This window comes from Sinocyclocheilus grahami, unplaced genomic scaffold (assembly GCF_001515645.1).
Source record: "Sinocyclocheilus grahami isolate Dianchi unplaced genomic scaffold, SAMN03320097.WGS_v1.1 scaffold829.1, whole genome shotgun sequence".
Lineage (NCBI taxonomy): Eukaryota > Metazoa > Chordata > Actinopteri > Cypriniformes > Cyprinidae > Sinocyclocheilus > Sinocyclocheilus grahami.
Genome location: NW_015506008.1, coordinates 193,072 through 212,756, shown reverse-complemented (window position 1 = coordinate 212,756; position 19,685 = coordinate 193,072). Strand labels below are relative to the sequence as shown.

General features: G+C 36.9%; 2 protein-coding genes and 1 pseudogene across 2 annotated transcripts; 1 reads left to right on the top strand and 2 right to left on the bottom strand.

Annotated features, from left to right (window-relative positions):
- Positions 1 to 1,575: 1,575 nt before the first annotated feature.
- LOC107562607 (dihydropteridine reductase-like) lies at positions 1,576 to 2,464 on the bottom strand. Its single transcript, XM_016247270.1, has 3 exons — positions 2,301 to 2,464; positions 1,991 to 2,083; positions 1,576 to 1,764 (listed from the first exon to the last, which is right to left on the bottom strand). The coding sequence occupies exons 1-3, from the start codon at positions 2,391 to 2,393 to the stop codon at positions 1,663 to 1,665; spliced, it is 288 nt and encodes a 95-aa protein (XP_016102756.1). The 5' UTR covers positions 2,394 to 2,464; the 3' UTR covers positions 1,576 to 1,662.
- A 226-nt stretch (positions 2,465 to 2,690) lies between these two features.
- Positions 2,691 to 14,118, top strand: LOC107562609 (general transcription factor IIE subunit 2-like; annotated as a pseudogene).
- LOC107562610 (small integral membrane protein 18-like) lies at positions 5,178 to 8,333 on the bottom strand. The gene is made up of 2 exons (XM_016247273.1): positions 8,218 to 8,333; positions 5,178 to 5,703 (listed from the first exon to the last, which is right to left on the bottom strand). The coding sequence occupies exon 2, from the start codon at positions 5,700 to 5,702 to the stop codon at positions 5,490 to 5,492; it is 213 nt and encodes a 70-aa protein (XP_016102759.1). The 5' UTR covers position 5,703; positions 8,218 to 8,333; the 3' UTR covers positions 5,178 to 5,489.
- Positions 14,119 to 19,685: the final 5,567 nt, after the last annotated feature.

Sequence of the window (19,685 nt, the reverse complement as noted above, 5' to 3'; positions counted from 1 at the left end):
CATTTGCAGAATAATAAATGCTCACATTAACATCCACACATAAAAGAATAATAATCGAGAGTTATTTACAACCAATTAAGATTCTAAAAAGAGAAAATCTGTTTTAAAGGTGTAAAGAAAAGAAGAGTAAACAGCGGTGAAGAAAGAGGGAAGAATAGCAGCACACATTCAACTGCTCAGGAGTAACACAAACACAACTTCAGCTTTGCTTGCTGTATGCTCCTACCATTCACTATTCTTTAGATCTGACGTTGTCATAGCAACCTCAACTCGGTGACCTGGTTCTTTCAGCTTTGAAATTATGGGCTGCCCAGCCTGATAACAAGCAAGAAAAAACAGAGATAGAGAAAATAGTTTTTCCTTGTTTCTCTTGCTGTTGCTGGAATACAATGACATAGCCTAATGTCATTTCTGAAATTATGAAACAATCTTTCCATTATTAATCAACCACAAAACTCAAAGTTAATTAATTAATACGTTACAAATAATTACAACACAAATAATAAGTGCATGCAGTGCATTAGAAATGAGCTATTGTCCTATTCAATGACTCATGGACAAAATACACAGCAGCAAAGAAATATTATAAATAAGTAAATAATTAACTGATTGAACTCATAGGCTCTATAAAGAATGGTCTATGTAATGACTTGAAATGCCATTTAAAACTGAAACAAGAGGTTTATGTCTCCGCTTAGGTCAGAATGTCCTGGCTTTATCACCTTAGATTTGGAATATATACAGAAATATACAAATCCTGGTTATAATTACCACTGGTTCCTAAAACAATTTTTATGTCGTGCCTGATTAGGGATACAATAATGAATTCAAGCATCATAAAGAACAATTAATAAATATGTAATTCTTAACAAGCTGTTGTATTATTATCACCATCTAATATTTGCAGAAACCAATCATTTAAAAAAATTAAATAAAATAAATATATATATATCACCAATATATTATCTTTATTTCAGACCTCAAGTGTCACATATTTGATACAGTCATTGTCTTCTAAATTAATTTCACAACTAATTCACAACTGCTGTCATATAGAGAAACAGATGATGATGAAGGTAAAAATTAATAAATATTGAAGAAAGAAAGAAATCCTGAAACAGCAAAAATCTCCCTGCTATAAATTCCAAGTTTTATAATGGCAGTGAATGGCTGTTGAGATTTTGAAGCCTAAAAAAGTGTATCCATCCATCATAAAAAGTTCTCCACACAGCTCCGTGGGGTGAATAAAGACCTTCTGAAGCGAATTGTTGCGTTTGTGTAAGAAAAATAACTATTTTTAAAACTTTAAATGTAAATGATGGGGTAATTTTCATTTTTGGGTGAACTATCCCTTTAAAATCATTTAAATGCATATGTTGTTATTAATATAATTAATTTTAATATTAAGCAAAATCATTAACATAAATGTTAACATACATACAATCACTATTCATCTTTTTATTCAATTTTTATTATTTTTTTACATTTATTTTATTGAATAACATTTCTTTAAACTTCTAGAAGCACATACACTGTATGCACAGTATGTTCTCTATTATATAGATGGCCTTCAAATATTGTGTTTGACAGTAGGAAGTCTTTGAGTCAAAAAGGTTGTGAACCATTCTCATGGGTTATGCGTGGCTTCTGTGTGTGCATGTACTAACTTTTGGCCTTGGCGCTGCCTCCTGCCCAACCTCCAGCCACACACAAGATGGCATCAACCTTATCTGCACCTAACAGCTCACCGACATCAGCTGTCACCTACATAAAAAAGAAATACAGAGATGTAACATGCTTGCAGGCAACACATAAAACTAAGAATCTAGTGACAGACCAAAAATTCTGACAATATTTGGCAATTTCATAAAGATGGCACCTGCCCATTCCCAGTTTAAAAATAAATGCAATTGGACAATTAAAAGAAATAGTGTAAGTTACGCATACTTTATTAGCTTCACTCATAAAGAGTCATTTTTTAACAGCGTACCTGGTTGGCTTGCTCAGTGAAGGATTCAGTCATCTTAACTGTAACATTGGCATTGGCTTCTTCATTGGCATTGAGATCTATAGAGGCGACCCACTGTACATGACAAAACACAGTTGAAATTTAATGATCCACCTTATTTACACACTGTATGACAGGCCACAAGAAATGCATATTTAAGAATAAACGCATGACACTGTGACAAATGAATTAATCATTAACAACATTATCACTAAAACACATGTCTGATGGCACACTAAAAAGCAATTTATTTTCAATGACATGAGCAGTCTTTTGGGTTGAGACAACTTACCCAGTTTTTAGCTCTGAAGTACTGCACACATGCAGATCCCAGAGCCCCCTTTCCTCCGTAAACAAGCACTTTATGGGCTTCTGTAGCTGCCATGCTATTTCTGCCTTCAGATGCGCACGAGCTCGTGTTATGCAAGGAAAGCAGCACGTGCGCCTCCTACTGCTAAAGAGGAGAGGAGCAATCCCAATTTGACAAGTGTTGGTTGTTCAAGCATTTTAAAACGTCTGTATGAACAGTTAAAACAATTCATATTTTTCCAGTTTAATGTTTGCAAATATTTTATCAAGACCAGTAAATGTAAAATCCGTACAGCGCCACAGATGTAATACTCTTTTTTTACCAGCAGGCGGCGCAGGACGTGTTTGCAAATCACGATTAAAAACAACGTAAAAGAAGAACGCCGCTCTTCCGCAGGAAGTACATGTAGTTTTTTTGTTTTTGTTTTTGTTTTTGGAAGTACGTGTAGTTGTGAAGCATCGCTAGCATTCTGTGACAAGCTTCTCATTTGGCTTTATCACTAACTTGACAGCATATGGTCGTTCAAAATAATATTTAAGCTTTAGCTGAGCTGTTTCTCTCAGAGAGAGGAGGCTGTGAGAGTTTCAGGTAAGTTAACGCTCAGAACTATTACTTCAGTAAATTGTGGATGTGTTTCTTCTTGTGGTTATTGTGATTTTGTTGTTTATATTAAACGTCTTTTGTTAGATATTTAATATCCACAATCATAAGTGACTTCAATCTGGCCTCAAATATCTCTAACGTTGCATTAGATTGAAAGTAATAGTTACACAGTCCACAGATATTCACTACTATGTGTATGTAAGTTATATAACATTCCTTTACAAACCTAAAATGTGTTAGTTTTTGTATAAATGAACGTTAGTTGGGCCAGATATCGAATGAAAAGCAGCCAGCGTATCTATCGCATGAGAACTGGCTGGTTATGATTATGGCTTAACTATTATTCGTAATATTATTGGTAAAATAAATAAATGCGTGTGTGTGTGTGTGTGTATGTGAGAGAGAGAGTGTATGTGAGAGAGAGAGTGTGTGTGAGAGAGAGAGTGTGTGTGTGTGAGTGTGTGTGTGTGTGTATGTGAGAGTGAGTGAGTGTGTGTGTGTGTGCGTGTGTGTGTGAGTGTGAGTGTGTGAGTGTGTGAGAGTGTGTGAGTGTGTGTGTGTGTGTGTGTGTGTGTGTGTGTGTGAGTGTGTGTGAGTGTGTGTGAGAGTGTGTGAGAGTGTGTGTGAGTGTGTGTGTGTGTAGGATGGATAAAGCTCTGCTGAGAGAGCGAGAGCTCTTTAAAAAGAGAGCGCTGTCCACTCCTGCAGTAGAGAAGAGACCAGTGAACTCTGAGGCCTCTGGATCCTCCAAGAAGAAAAAGAGCAAACCAGACAGAGACACATCATCATCCTCCAAAAACAGCATAGGTCAGAGAGTAGATGTGTTGTGTTATTACTTTTTCTTTTGAACTTTATATGCATCAAAGAAAAAAATCACTGTTTCCACAAAAATATGAAGCAGCGCATTAGAATGATTTCCAAAGGACCATGTGACACTGAAGACTGGAGTATTAATATTTCATGAATATTAATAATTCATAAAAATAATAACACTAATGATTGCTGTTGCTTTTCTTTTGTATATTTATTCTGAAGTTTTGGGTTTTACATTTAGAGTTACAGAAGTTATTTTAAAAGTTGAGTAATTATCCAGACAATATTTTTTAACTCTTTCCCCGCCATTGACAGATTTTTTCGTCTTTGTGTTTTCACTGTTAGACAGTAGGAGGCGCTATTACACATCTTCTGAAAGAGTATTGAATCTAGATCAAAACACCGCGAAGAAGCAGAAACAAGTGATCGCATAAGTAAGCAGATGCATATGAAAAATAACGCAATAATCAATCATTAAACAGCATATAGGGATGGTAGCGATCGACTTCATCTGTGTTTTGAGCATCATTCTGAATCCTGATTCTGAATCAAAAACGTGATTTTCTCACCTTTTTATGAAACTTACCCACATTCAAGTGTTGATTAAAAAAAGAATGCATGAAACTAGAATAAAACATATTGTTTGTTTGCAGAGTCTCTGTTCTTTCTTTTGACATATTGTGTGTTCAGATATTCATACAACAAAATATTCTGGAGGCCATGACATTTTTGTGAAAATTATCAAAAATGATGGCGGTGGCTGGCAACTTTATAAGTTAATAAATAACTATACCTGTGAATATTCTGTTGTTGAGTGCTTTGCTTTTTTTGTTTATCGCCTGATATTAAAGAACCAATAACCAGCTAGGTTGAAAATTCTGGATATCAGTAGAAAATATCGATCATCACATCTCTAGTGGTTATGATGGCTTGTGTATTCAAGGCCAGTAATATTGTCCTGCTTTTTCTTCTGTTAGATGTATTAATCTCGTTCTTATATGTAATCAGGGTGAAGCAAAGCTGAAGGACAGGCCTGTTTCTGCATGTTTTTGAGCATGTAGACAGATTTAAATGTATTTTTAGCAGCTGATGATATCTTCTGTGACCCTGATGGGAACCACACATTTCTTGTGTTTGTGTGATTTTTATTATATAATTTTAAATACACAATTTTAAGGCATTGCAAAGATGCAATAATTGACCTTTAGTGTGCTTCTTGATATAGCTTAGAAGTGTTATACATAACAATTATTCGCTTATTAAATCTGACCTAAAAATGAATGTAAACATACGCATACAAACATTCCCTTTACTCCAAATATACTGTGTTATTTGCTTGAAATTGTTGAATCATGTTGTACGTAACTTATTAATTCTATAATACTGACATGTAAACTTTGTCGTTCCACACAAAGGGAAAGATTCATGTAAACACTCTCAACAAAAAATTCAACAGTTTTATATAGTCATTACACAATTGTACTGGAATACTGAATGCAGAGGAGACAATGACGTGCACATACAAGCTAGTTTTTCCCTCTCTTTCTGGTGTAAATCTCATCTAAGATTTTAAGCCATGGAGACACCTGTGCTGTTGGAGCTAGTGGGAGTAGAGTGCTTCTGTCTCTGTATGTGTCTGGCGTGTTTTATGGGACTCCAATCTGGCGACGAGCTCTGTCCAAATCTGCAGCCTTTTCCACCGATCTGCTGTTGGGGTTCCTATGGCGACCGTGTCCGCTGTCACCATGGTTACAACTAAACCACCTCGTCGCTCTGGCGGCGCAGGTCACGAACGGTTTTGGTTTTGGTGAAGCATCCGCAGTCCAGCAGCTCATAGAGGAAAGCCAGTGTGGCGAGGGAGAGGATGGTGAGGATGAAGAGGAGCAGGATGATGAAGCAGGCAATATTCCAGCCATCGTGGAAGGGATAGATCTGCTGGATCAGAGCAGAACTGCTGGACATGTTCATACTGCAGAGAGACCGATAAATACAGTCAGTTACTGAGGAGGAAGATGAAGAATGGAGATGAAGATGGAAGGAGAGCTGGTGGCAGGGTGATTGACAGATTGAATGTCAATTTCTACACACTACTTTGTGTTTTTTGGTGTTGATAGGAAAAGCACATACATTATTTCATACTGTGCTTTAGCTGTCAGTCGGACATCTTTGTTCATTACATTGCAACCCACTGTTTTTGAGTATCTTTCAGCATAAGTGTAGGGTTTTCAATGCATCATTTTAAGTTAAAGAGAGCTCAACTCTAGTCTGATGCATCTTTGTTTAGCTGTTTTTGAACACAAGTTCACACCTCGACTCATCTTATTGGGATCAGGTTAACCCAAAATCAGAATAATTACTCAGGAATTACTGAAATTTGATTCATTGATTAGTTGCTTAGGCAACCCATCAATTATAAAAATAAAAAAAAAACATAGATTTGCAGTACAAAGGTGTAAGTAAGTATTGGGACATACTGTCATATCATACAATTGCATCTACTGTTTGTGGTAATGCTAAAAAAAACTGTATTATAATTCTTTAAATTCAGTGTTGGTTGCTTTTAGGTTCATGCATTTAAAAAATACATTGCCGTTGGTAAGATTTAGTAATATTTTTGAGAAAAGTCTCTTATGCATACGAAGGCTGCATTTATTTAATAAAAAAAACCCAGTGAGCACAGTAAATATTATTGCCATTTCATGAAAAACTAACTTATTTTAATATTTTTTAAAATGTAAATTTATTCCTGTGAATTTTCAGCTTCATTACTCCAGACTTCAGTGTCACATGATCCTTACGAAATCTTTTCTCAATTTCTGATTATTACTACTGTTGTGGGAAACATGATGCAAGATTCTTTGATGCATAGAAAGTTAAAAAAAGAACAGCATCTATTTGAATTCGAATTTTTTTGTAACAATGTAAGTCGTTACTGTTAATTTGATCTGTTTAATGCACCCTTGTCAAATAGAAGTAGTAATGTCTTTTAAAAAATTAAATTAAAATCTTACTGACCCCAAACTTTTGAATGGTACACTCTTAAAAATAAAGGTGCTTCAACAGGTTCTTCAAGCGATGCCATAGAAGAACCATTTTTGGTTCCACAAAGAACCATTCAGTCAAAGGTTCTTTAAAGAACCAGCTCTTTCTTACCTTTTTATAATCTGAAGAACCTTCTTTCGCCACAAAGAAGCTTTTGTGAAACAGAAAGGTTCTTCAGATGTTAAAGGTTCTTTATGGAACCATTTAGACAAAAAGGTTCTTCTATAGCATCGTGAAGCACCTTTATTTTAAAGAGTGTAGTGTACTTTGGTAGGTTCAAATATTCTTTGCCAAACACTTACATATTAACCTAAAAAGCAGAGCTAAAAATGTAAAGCTTTGTAAATCTACTGGAAATATATTATATCATCCAGACAGCTTTAGCGTACTATTTTCAGTGTACTTTTGGGATTTTTTTGGATAGACTAATCCTAATCTTACATGTTATGTAGGACAAATAGTATAAAAAATTGGATGGCGCTTTACTAGACAAATGAATTGAGATGAATCAGCTGACCTAGTTTGCTTGAGTGGACATTGTGTGTGTTGTGTAGGTTTAGACCAGAGTAGAAGCTTCGTTTACAACATTTCTCAGATCATTTGATATTCGTATATGGTGTTTAAAATGAGTTCTGATGAGCTATCAAAGTTTTTCTGTATAACACATGTCACCAAAGTGGGATCTGTGCATGTCAGGAATGCAGTCGTAGATGTAATTAGGTTAAGTGTAACATGAGCCATGTCTGATTGTGCACATACGCTTCTGCAGGAATACAGCTTCACTTTCGATTCGACCATGACTCAGAAGACCGTTCCTCCATCTCCAGAGAGATATTAACTTCTTTTCCCATTCAATTATTCAGTTTTTATTTTATTCTCATAAAATAGGCTTAATTCTGGTCTTGTGACCTTGGTTTACCTCTTGTAGACTCCCCCATAGACACAAACACAGAGTCCCGTCTGAAACAGACAGATGGCTTCTTCTTGTCCTGCTCTCCAGAGACCCCCACCCTGAGCATCTCTCAGTACGGTGCTACCATATCTTTCAAGCCCCTTTTCTAATGTTGGTCTTTTTCTAGACTTATAGATGCTAGCGAATGAGATTTTCTTGTTACATATTCAGTACACAATCATTTTGATGCTCTCTGGTGTAATGATCTAGAATTGCACAGTCTGGATCCTGCATGTAAGTGTGTACAGATACACTTCCGATCAAGATCTGATGTTTTGATTGCCTTTTATTGGTTTGTGATACATTTGTGGATTTGTCATATACATTATAGTTATGGTCGCACACCTTCGTCATATATATTATGAATATGAATAGTCCATTACTAAAAGAATCCATTGAAGTTTATATAAAACTGAGATAGTGATGTTTTAGTCTGAGTTGTAATAGCATCAGTTGCATTGTGTTGTGTGGTATAAAAGCAGGACGTACCTGGGTGTGAGTGTCTGGATGCGGGGTGATGGAGCAGCCTCTTCCTCGTCTGTGTGTTGTCTTTCTTGCTGCTCATGTTCTCTCTCTCCCTGCCCCACCTTAACCTGGAATCGTGTATTGCACTGGCTGGTCCGAGTCTCTGCTTCGACGCCATTGGCTGGATGTCCTGTCTTTCAAAGCATCAGCCATCCAACCTACTGTAACGCATCTGCTCTCAACGTTAGGTCCCGCCCACACGATGAATCATTCATGAGTCAGTGCCAAGATGCGGCTGAGACTGGCTGTGCTCCAGTTGCCAGGGTTTGAGAGCAGGGTGTGGAGGAGGAAGAGGATGTGATGCTAGAGAGACATGCACTGAGAAAATGATTCTTTTCACCACGGTTACTTACAAGGGGCTTGAGGTGGAGAAAACAGAATGAGCACTGACAATCAAAAAGAAAATGTGAGAAATATGACGTCATTGTTCAGTTATTGTCCAGGTTTGCATTAGGTTTAAGGTCCAGTTCCTGTAAACCAATGAAAGATGAAAACAAATCATACATATGCTTGCATCTAGCAAAAATTTTATAGATTTTGTTGGCTTCATTCTCATGCAAATAGACACATTAAAGGTGCGGTCACATTTACCTTTTTTTTGCATGAGGAATGTCAATTTTATTTATTAATTTTTTTAATCTCCCAAATTGGCCAGGTTTACCATTATAAAGCTGCTTGGTTTGCTTTGAAAATTGAGCTATTTTGCCCGCAATATTTCGGTAATGTGACCACTTCAAGTTCTTAAGGTTGTACACTAAAGCTTAAACAAACTCACCACCAACCACAACTTGAGCCATTTTATTGTCACATGCAAATCAAACTTTTTTAATCATAACTTATTCAGAGAAATAACGCTGACTACATATGGTACGGACTTAAAGGAACACTCCACTATTTTTGATAATAGGCTCATTTTCCAACTCCCCTAGAGTTAAACAGTTGAGTTTCACCGTTTTCGAATCCATTCAGCCGATCTCCGGGTCTGGCGGTAGCACTTTTAGCTGTAGCTTAGCATAGATCATTGAATCTGATTAGACCGTTAGCATCTCGCTCAAAAATGACCAAAGAGTTTCTATATTTTTCCTATTTAAAACTTGACTCTTCTGTTGTTACATTGTGTACTAAGACCGACGGAAAATGAAAAGTTGCGATTTTTCTAGACTGATATGTCTAGGAACTATACTCTCATTCTGGCGTAATAATCAAGGAACTTTGCTGCCGTATCATGGGTGCAGCAGGCGCAATGACATTACGCAGCGCCTGAAAATAGTGCCCAGCTAGGTAACTTCCAATAAGCCTATTTTAAGCCTATTAATAAGCCTCCACCTCAAAGTTCCAAAGTTCCTAGCGCCAGACCCGGAGATCGACTGAATGGATTCGAAAACGGTGAAACTCAACCGTTTAACTCTAGGGGAGTTGGAAAATGAGTCTTTTCAAAAAAAGTGGAGTGTTCCTTTAAAGACTTGAAGCTTTATTTCCAAGATGATGCATGGTATGCTTTGAATTTCAATACAACATAGAGCAATATAGTAACAGAGGCTTGTATTGGATTATTCATTGTTTATTCGAATCAATTTCAGATATATGTTCATTTTTAATATTTCCTTTATAATTACGTACATAAAGAAATATATTTTGTGATGGATCTGTTTCCTGTAGCAGACACGCCCACCTAAAGGATTTCAATATATTGAAGCAATGAGCAGTCCAGGCGTTATATAGATCAGTGGCCTTGTTGCATTCCTTCCTCTGTATGCATTTTCAGCTTAAAATAGCATCTTTAGATAATGCATTTTTTCATATAAGCAGCCGGTCAGTCTGTGATTTATGTTTGACTAAGCTTTAGTTCAAAAGTTGCTTCGTTTTGAGACCTCACTGAAAGTAATGAGAACTTGCATGGTTGTACAGTGAAGTATTTGTCAGACTGATTCAAAATAACAACAATTAAATGAATTCTTTTAATGAATTCTGAACAATTCATTAAAAGAACCAGCTCATTATTTTGTGAGCCAGACTGCACTGGTTGTGCTGTGTGTTTGTTTTTGTATGCAGCCCACAGGGACGTCTCAGTAGAAAAAGGTGTTATCTTGCCATTATTTTGAAACTCGGAAGATTTAGCAACAATAAAAAGCGGTGCAGGTAGTACTAAATGTGTGTGTGGCATTTAAATTTTTATTTTATTATAATACTTTGCTTACCTGAAATTTTATTTCAACAGCTTCACTATTATATTAGTAACAGTGCATCTCACAGTTATTGTCATTAAACTGCTGTATATTCCTGTATCACACTATTACTATATACATTTTTATCATTCAGAATAGAATAGAAGGCTGTCATGCAGATGGCATGTGTTTTTGTCCGAGGTTTTACTTTGCATTAGAGAAAGTGTTGTGAAATGGATTACATCAAAGGAATGAATGAAGGCATCCGAATGGCCAGAGTGCTTTTCACTTTGTCAGAATAATAGACCTTTTTGTTGCCGTTTTGTTTTGCTTTTTCATTTCACTCTTGGTTGTTGGTGTGTCTCCTTAGTTAGAAAGTATCTGTTGACAGCTGAAAGAAGTGTAAATGGAATGGAATATAACTGCCAAAAACGTACTTAGGGTTTGAAAACAACGTGTGTCATTACTTTTATTGTCGTTTGAAAGGACTGGTTACAGTAGTTCTGCATTAACAGCCTATTAGTTGCAGCACGCACTTATTATAGTTTCTTATCGTCTTTGTTCTCTTTTCATCGTTCAGATCCCAGCAATGGCTCCTTCAATCTCAAAGCACTTTGTGGGAGTTCAGGATACAAATTTGGAGTTTTGGCCCGGATTGTCAACTACATGAAGGTAATCCAAAAATACACTCGACAAAAAATCCATTCAACAAACAAACATTTGCCGCAGTGTCATTTTTCTTGCTTCTTTATGATCATTTCCCATCTCACTTTAGTACACACCACAGCCTGATCTTTGAGTGAAAAGCTTTCTTTTAACTCCGAAGGAGATTTCTGCTATTCAGAATGCAATTCAAAGTACAGTCTCCAGAGGATGACCCATGGGAATGAAATTATCATGAGCTGAGCAATCCTCCCCGTCATTAAACACATGTTGCCTCCATCGAATGCCATGGAAGATGTCCTCCAATCAGCGCATCTATTGCCAGTCTTATATTCGTACCAGTTTTGTGATCTAAAATGAGGATTTCTTCTGATCGCTTGTGAAGGTTTTCATGTCGTGTGCTTGAAAAACAGACAAAGAGGACTAAAACATAGTTTTCCCTAACTCTCCTAACAACAGTTTCTCCATCTGACCTGAATAAACACTGTGTGAAATTTCGCACTAATATGCATTGTCAGAGTCATTTTACAGTTGTTTCATTTTGTCGTAAGCAGTGTGTCAGTCTTTGTGTGTGTGTGTGTGTGTGTGTGTGTGTGTGTGTGCGTGTCAGCCTTGGCAGTTCCCCACAGTGAAATGATGTCCTCTCTCTAACATGACAGTAATTAAAGGGTGTCAGGCTCTTAATCCACAGATGTGACACATTTAAACTCTCTTTTTACATCTCTTTGTCTTTCTTTCCCAGACGAGGCACCAGAGAGGTGATACTCATCATTTGACTCTGGAGGAAATTCTGGATGAGACCAAGCTGCTGGATATTGGCATGAAGCAGAAGCAGTGGCTCATGAGTGAGGTGTGTGTGTGTGGGCATGAGAGAAAGACATTGGTTCACTAATGATTGCATGGATTATTTGTATTTATATTGCAAGGCATGTTGCCTGTCGTAGCAGCTGGACCTGCACTGATTGCGGAATTTGTAAAAATATGCTTTGCATGTAAGAGGTACTTGAATTTCTTGGGTGGTAGGAACATTTCTTATTTGATTTACGTATGGTCAAAGACTATAGATATACAAAGACATTTCACTCCTGTTACTTAAAAACTGCAATGCGGCAGAATATGTCCCACCTTCTAAATGAAAGAGCCAATCGCTGATTGGTAAAGTCATTGCATCACTGCTCTCACTTATGACTGCACATGAGCATTGGCTGGTCTAGACTGAAAAATAACCTTTTTTTAATGCTGTTTGAGCATAAGGAGCGGCATTCGTGGAGCAGTTCATTTCAGATTTTGTTACTGATTTGAAATATGTAATTTAATTGCGAGTTCAGCAAACAGTTTTTGAGATTTCAAGATTCCCCCATTCATTTAGATGGGACTTGGTCTTGGATGCCTGAAATAGGCGTTGCAAATATGGCCGCCTAGTGAACAAACTTTCCATGAAAGGGACTTTGATATGGTGCCATGTATTATTATTCTTCACATATTACAATTTGTTTTGACCACAGAATGCCATAATTGACCAATCAAAGCAATGTAATAACACACAATATTCCTTCTCAAGGGCAAGAGCACATTCACACACATACAAAAAAGGAAATCTAACCTCTTTCTCCCTCCCTCCCTCCCTCCCTCCTTCCCTCCAGGCATTAGCAAGTAATCCAAAGATTGATGTGCGGGAAGGGAAATATGCCTTTAAACCCAAGTATCATCTGAAAGGAAAAGAAAGCTCTGCTAAGACTACTGGACAAACACGATCAGCTGGGACTAGGAGGTGTGTTACTTGACGACGTTGAAGAGGGTCTGCCCATCGCAGCCAAGGCTATTAAAGTAATATACTGTCATACTGTATTTTTTGTTTTTTTTCTCCAAAATGTTCGTTTAAAAAAACAGGTGGAACATCTTCTAGACAGTACATTTAAAGCATCAACAACACAGAAACTTAAAGACGTATTGAGGCACCAGTAAACAGATGCACTGTGATTTTATTTTCTAAAAGATTTTCAAATACTCCTTTTAGCACCTAATTTGCATATATATATTTTTTTATTTAGACATAATTCATCTGCCAAACAACATTCTTTCAAAGAAGCAAATTAGCTTTTTTTCAGGTTTGAAACACTTAATTGTGTTTTATTTTGTTCAGGCACTTGGGGATCAGATTATATTTGTGACCCGGCCAGATAAGAAGAAGGTTCTTTTCTACAATGACAAACACTGTCAGTTTGTTGTTGATGAAGGTGAGTGACGATCATTATCATTGACGAGTGATTAATACTGACCTGATGCAGCATTGTTGGTTACTGTCTATAATATACAATAGTTTAATATACAGTAATGTAGGTGGAGCATCTCTATCATAATGCCAGTGTCATTCATTCTCCAGAGTTCCAGAAGCTGTGGCGCAGCGTTCCTGTTGATTCCATAGATGAGGAAAAGATTGACGAGTACCTGAAGAAACAGGGCATCTCATCCATGCAGGAAACAGGACCAAAGAAAATAGTGCGTTCTGTTTCTCACACACATACAGATAAACATTTACATGCAGAGAAACACTCTCTCCAGATTGGCCGGTTCATGCATATTTGTGTGGGAGCGAACGGTTGCCGCGAGGTTGACGTGATTTGTGATTGGCTGTTGCAGGCGCCCATTCAGAAGAGGAAGAAACCTGGAATGCAGAGAAAGAGACGGTATAAGACTCATAATGATCATCTGAACGGAGTAGTGGAGGACTACTCTGATGGAGTTCCCTCCAAGAAGTGACACACACACACACACACACACATGCAGCTTTCAAGGCTCAAAGTGACATGACTGATATCTGTGTGATGTTTGTATATCTGATCTAACGTCTTATTGCCAAAACCATAAAGACATGCGCACACACACACACACACCTTAGACCTGCACTGAGTGACACGAATGTGTATGGATTGTAAATATTTTCTTTCCACTGTGATTTTACTTTTTGCTAGTGCTTTAAAAATGGACAATTAAGCTCTTCTAGATTTAAAGATTAAACAAGAGCAATCAAACCACATACGTTGTTTCCTTTCAAAGTTATTCATGTTTAAAAATGCCTTTATATAAGCACACAAAAAGTGTCTTGAAGGTTTTACACACACACATACATATATATATATATATATATATATATATATATATATATATACTGTATATATATTCATACATTTTGTGGTCAGTAAGATTGAAATAATACTTTTATTCAGCAAAAACAATACGTTTGCTTACAATAAGAATACGTTATATTCATCAAAGAATCCTGAAAAATTAGTTTACACAAAAATATTAAGCAGCACAACAACAATAAAACAAGCAACAACAATAAAAAGTTTCTAGAGAGTCAAATAATATTTTAGAATATTACTGTTTTTGCTGTCTTGGTTAGAATAAGAGACTTCTTTTAAAAACATTAAATATATTTTAAAACAAATATGTAAATCATATTTAACATTAAATATGAAATCATGCAGATTTGCTCCTAAATTTCTTTAAATCAACTTTTAGGTTTAAGATTTTTTGTAAATATGGCTCCTGGGCCATTATTCTGAGCAGCTTCTTGAAAGAGCTTTCTGAATGACATCTAAAAATAATTTGTTTTGCTCCGAATGAGAGTCCAAACAGCTGATAAAAACATCACAATAATCCACACCACTCCAGTCCATCAGTTAATGTCTTGTGAAGTGAAAAGCTGTGTGTTTGTGCAAGAAACAAATCCATCAAGACTTGTTCAACTTCAAACAGCTCTAAATCAATATGTGGGTGGATTTTGATGTGAGAGACAACAGGAGATGGACTTTTTCACTGGAGGAAGCGTTATTTTGGATTATGGACTGTATGGATTATGGAATATGTATTTGGCCAGAAGGAAAAGATTTAAAGATAAAATACCTTAATGATAGACTTGGTTCTTACAAACATGCAGCTTTTGTCTTCTCCAGATGTTAACTGATGGACTGGAGTGGTGTGGATTATTGTGATGTTTTTATCAGCTGTTTGGACTCTCATTCTGACGGCACCCATTCACTGCAGAGCATCCACTGGTGAGCAAGTGATGCAATGCTACATTTCTCCAAATCTGATGAAGAAACAAACTCATATACATCTTTGTTATAAAGAAATTAACTACGCTGTTTAGGAGAAAATTACATTCAAACTGCAAAACAAAATTCCACAAACGAATTAGTCTTACACAAAAATCAGTTCTAGCACTAAACAGAAAAAAATAGCATTTTTAAAAGAACAGATGCACGTGATCAGCACACTTCTTGTTGCTAGGCACCTCTGGTCATGCATAAATGTGAGTGTGAACCTCTGCGGCTCGTGTCTTCATCAGAAGCTTCTTAATGGTGGTTTTGATGGCACATGACAGCTCTGCAAGGGTTCTGCTTTGTGTCAAATTGATAATGTGCATGTAGGCTGAAAGGTTTGATATAATACAGCGTCTTCATTTTCAAGGCCCAGGCTCAATGATAAAAAAAACGTAACTGCTTTGTTGTTTTGTTTAGAATGTTCTGTCCTGAAATTAGCCTTGAAATGCTTTTAAAGATAATTTACTGTAATTCAGCCGTTAAAAGCTGACATTCTCATGTGCTCATTCAAAATATTCTAGTCAAATATTTGACTAGAATATGCAGCAGTGTAGCAGTTTTACCTCTTTAGAATTATAGATATTAACCTCCCGTTTATTAAATGTGATTTAATAAATTAAAATGCAGTATTCATAAAATTTCTGCAAGTTCTTGTGTTTACTGAATTTAATGTCTATTGGATTCCCGCACTTACAAGGGGTTCACCAAGGGGGACATTAAAATGACAAAAAATGAGTGTATCTTGGTGCTTTTGCTGATCCCTACTGGATTGTGGAGCCTTGTTTATGGAACTGGTCTCGAAAATGAATAAGTCAGTAGGAGTTATGTTTCTCCATCTGTTAGAGCCTGGAGACTTTCCTCATGTGCTGCAGTTGTGTTTTAGGATTTAGTGTTTTATATTTATATAGAGGAGCATTTGTTGTTATGTAAAGAATATTTATGAGTTTTCAATGATCATTGCTGAAATAAATATTTGAAGTCTTTCAGTGCAAAGAATATAAAATATTGTCAGTGCTGGGTTTCATCCTCATTAGTCACCATGCCAACAATCGCACAGCTGATTAACCCAAAATACTGGGGCACGAAGCACCGGTAATCACCACAGCAATGGGACCACAATTTAGGTCCCCATGAGTCTGTGTGTAGTCAGGTTTAAGTCCCCACCAGGATATATAAACCAGTACACACACACACACACACTCGCTCTCTCTCTGTCACGCACGAACAAAGCCAGTAGGTGTCTTCATTCTATTAAAGGGAAAAAAAACTGATCTTTAAGAGTCTGTCAGTAATGACAATGACCAATCAACTTAACTGATGAATAAAAAAAGACAAAAAAAAAGAATGAGACTTTGATTATAATGGATAGGCCTATATTTGACGGTGCTTTCGTGAAGATTGGATCGGTGTGCCAAATAATTGTGGTTTGTGTAGGCTATGCACAGCTCGCTGAATATTATTTTTAGATTTTATTCGCACAAATATTAGGCTACTACTACCGGCCAAATAATAGGATGCTTATATAAAATTAAACAAACACACATAAGAGATTACTACAGATGCTGTCACATTAGCAAAATTTCGATTTAATATAATTTTTTTCGTAATTTCAAACCAAACAGCAATTTCGAGCGGGATAGTTCTCCTTCAGTTGGTCCCCGTTGACATCCACAGTATAAAGAAGAAGAAAAAAACACTATGCGAGACAATGGGGACTAGCAACTGAATTGTGAACTGCCCCTTTAATAAGAAAATAAATGAATATATGGGTCATTCAGAATGGTTCAATTCACTAGTTCGTTTACGTAATCACGCAATGACGTAACGTATACGCAATTATATTATTAAAGCACCCAATAATGATGTGAAACATGGATATTTTACATGTCTACTCTAAAGCATATAAAGTGAGTAAACTAGTCTTCATCAGCTCACCTTTAACCATAAAAACTTTAATTTGGCCCCTTCATTCAAGCTCTCGGTTCACGCATGCGCATATCAGCGGCTCATCTTTGGTCAGCTATCCTTGTGGGGACTCTCCATAGGCGTAATGGTTTTTATACTGTACAGACCGTATATTCTATTGCCCTACACCAACTCTACCCCTAAACCTACCCCTTACAGGAGACTTTCTGCATTTTTAGATTTTCAAAAAACTATGATTTATAAGCTTTTGTACCCGTGGGGACCACAATTTAGGTCCCCATGAGTCTGTGTGTAGTCAGGTTTAAGTCCCCACCAGGATATATAAACCAGTACACACACACACACACACTCGCTCTCTCTCTGTCACGCACGAACAAAGCCAGTAGGTGTCTTCATTCTATTAAAGGGAAAAAAAACTGATCTTTAAGAGTCTGTCAGTAATGACAATGACCAATCAACTTAACTGATGAATAAAAAAAGACAAAAAAAAAGAATGAGACTTTGATTATAATGGATAGGCCTATATTTGACGGTGCTTTCGTGAAGATTGGATCGGTGTGCCAAATAATTGTGGTTTGTGTAGGCTATGCACAGCTCGCTGAATATTATTTTTAGATTTTATTCGCACAAATATTAGGCTACTACTACCGGCCAAATAATAGGATGCTTATATAAAATTAAACAAACACACATAAGAGATTACTACAGATGCTGTCACATTAGCAAAATTTCGATTTTATATATTTTTTTCGTAATTTCAAACCAAACAGCAATTTCGAGCGGGATAGTTCTCCTTCAGTTGGTCCCTGTTGACATCCACAGTATAAAGAAGAAGAAAAAAACACTATGCGAGACAATGGGGACTAGCAACTGAATTGTGAACTGCCCCTTTAATAAGAAAATAAATGAATATATGGGTCATTCAGAATGGTTCAATTCACTAGTTCGTTTACGTAATCACGCAATGACGTAACGTATACGCAATTATATTATTAAAGCACCCAATAATGATGTGAAACATGGATGTTTTACATGTCTACTCTAAAGCATATAAAGTGAGTAAACTAGTCTTCATCAGCTCACCTTTAACCATAAAAACTTTAATTTGGCCCCTTCATTCAAGCTCTCGGTTCACGCATGCGCATATCAGCGGCTCATCGGTCTTCGGTCCGAGTCGAACTGTTTCTTCAGTTCAGTGACTGTTGGAGGAACTGGAGCGCTGAATCGGTTCATTCATCACAGGATCAGATACGCCGCTATTTCCAGTCGCAGTGACTGTCAGGCGTCTGACAGTGAGTTTTGATTGAGTAACTTGTTGTAGATCTGTGCTGCTCGAGCCGCGAACTGTTTCAGACGCTTCAGTCCGATTTGATGAACTGGTTCATCGAGTTCACTAAAAATAATTGGTTCAAAAGAATGATTCATTCATGAACTGAACTGTTTGCCTGAGGCTCTGGATTACAGGTAACGATGCTCAGTTTCTTGCACAGACCGATCGTTTCGCTTCATAAGACCTCAATATATCGCCAGGAGCCGTGAGTATTCATTTTGTGTTCCTTGATATGCTGTTTTTATTCTTAAAAACAGGCAGCTGCTGACTTGCATTGGATGAATCACCAAGGAGGATAGTTTCAGCTAAATATCTTCTACTGAAGAAGAAAAAAAGTCGCCTAAATGTCGGCACGTCTTAACAGGGTGAACTTTCCCTTTAAGTAAATCACAACTTGACCTCTTCAAAACACAGAGATAGCTGTTTTCTCCACTGATAAGCTTCTCATGTGTGTATGTTTCTTCCTGCTTTTAGAATAGGCTGTTAGTCATAATGAACTAATAATTCATCCCATTATAGGAAATGGGGGAAATGTTTTATGAGCTATGACATCCGGGTGATTGTGACCTGCCCTTAACTTAATATACAATACAAGGGTTAAACGGCCAGATACGATGTAAAACTGTGATTGAGAAACAAACTACACACACACACACACACACACACACACACAGTTTGGTCAGCTATCCTTGTGGGGACTCTCCATAGGCGTAATGGTTTTTATACTGTACAGACCGTATATTCTATTGCCCTACACCAACTCTACCCCTAAACCTACCCCTTACAGGAGACTTTCTGCATTTTTAGATTTTCAAAAAACTATGATTTATAAGCTTTTGTACCCGTGGGGACCACAATTTAGGTCCCCATGAGTCTGTGTGTAGTCAGGTTTAAGTCCCCACCAGGATATATAAACCAGTACACACACACACACACACTCGCTCTCTCTCTGTCACGCACGAACAAAGCCAGTAGGTGTCTTCATTCTATTAAAGGGAAAAAAAACTGATCTTTAAGAGTCTGTCAGTAATGACAATGACCAATCAACTTAACTGATGAATAAAAAAAGACAAAAAAAAAGAATGAGACTTTGATTATAATGGATAGGCCTATATTTGACGGTGCTTTCGTGAAGATTGGATCGGTGTGCCAAATAATTGTGGTTTGTGTAGGCTATGCACAGCTCGCTGAATATTATTTTTAGATTTTATTCGCACAAATATTAGGCTACTACTACCG

Excerpts from the sequence above, each read along its gene's own strand:
- LOC107562607 (XM_016247270.1), bottom strand. The coding sequence starts at position 2,393 with ATGGCAGCTACAGAAGCCCATAAAGTGCTTGTTTACGGAGGAAAGGGG. Across the intron at positions 2,084-2,300 it reads ACTTCAGAGCTAAAAACTGG|TGGGTCGCCTCTATAGATCT; the intron begins GTAAGTTGTCTC and ends TGTCATGTACAG. Across the intron at positions 1,765-1,990 it reads TCACTGAGCAAGCCAACCAG|GTGACAGCTGATGTCGGTGA; the intron begins GTACGCTGTTAA and ends TTTTTTATGTAG.
- LOC107562610 (XM_016247273.1), bottom strand. The coding sequence starts at position 5,702 with ATGAACATGTCCAGCAGTTCTGCTCTGATCCAGCAGATCTATCCCTTC.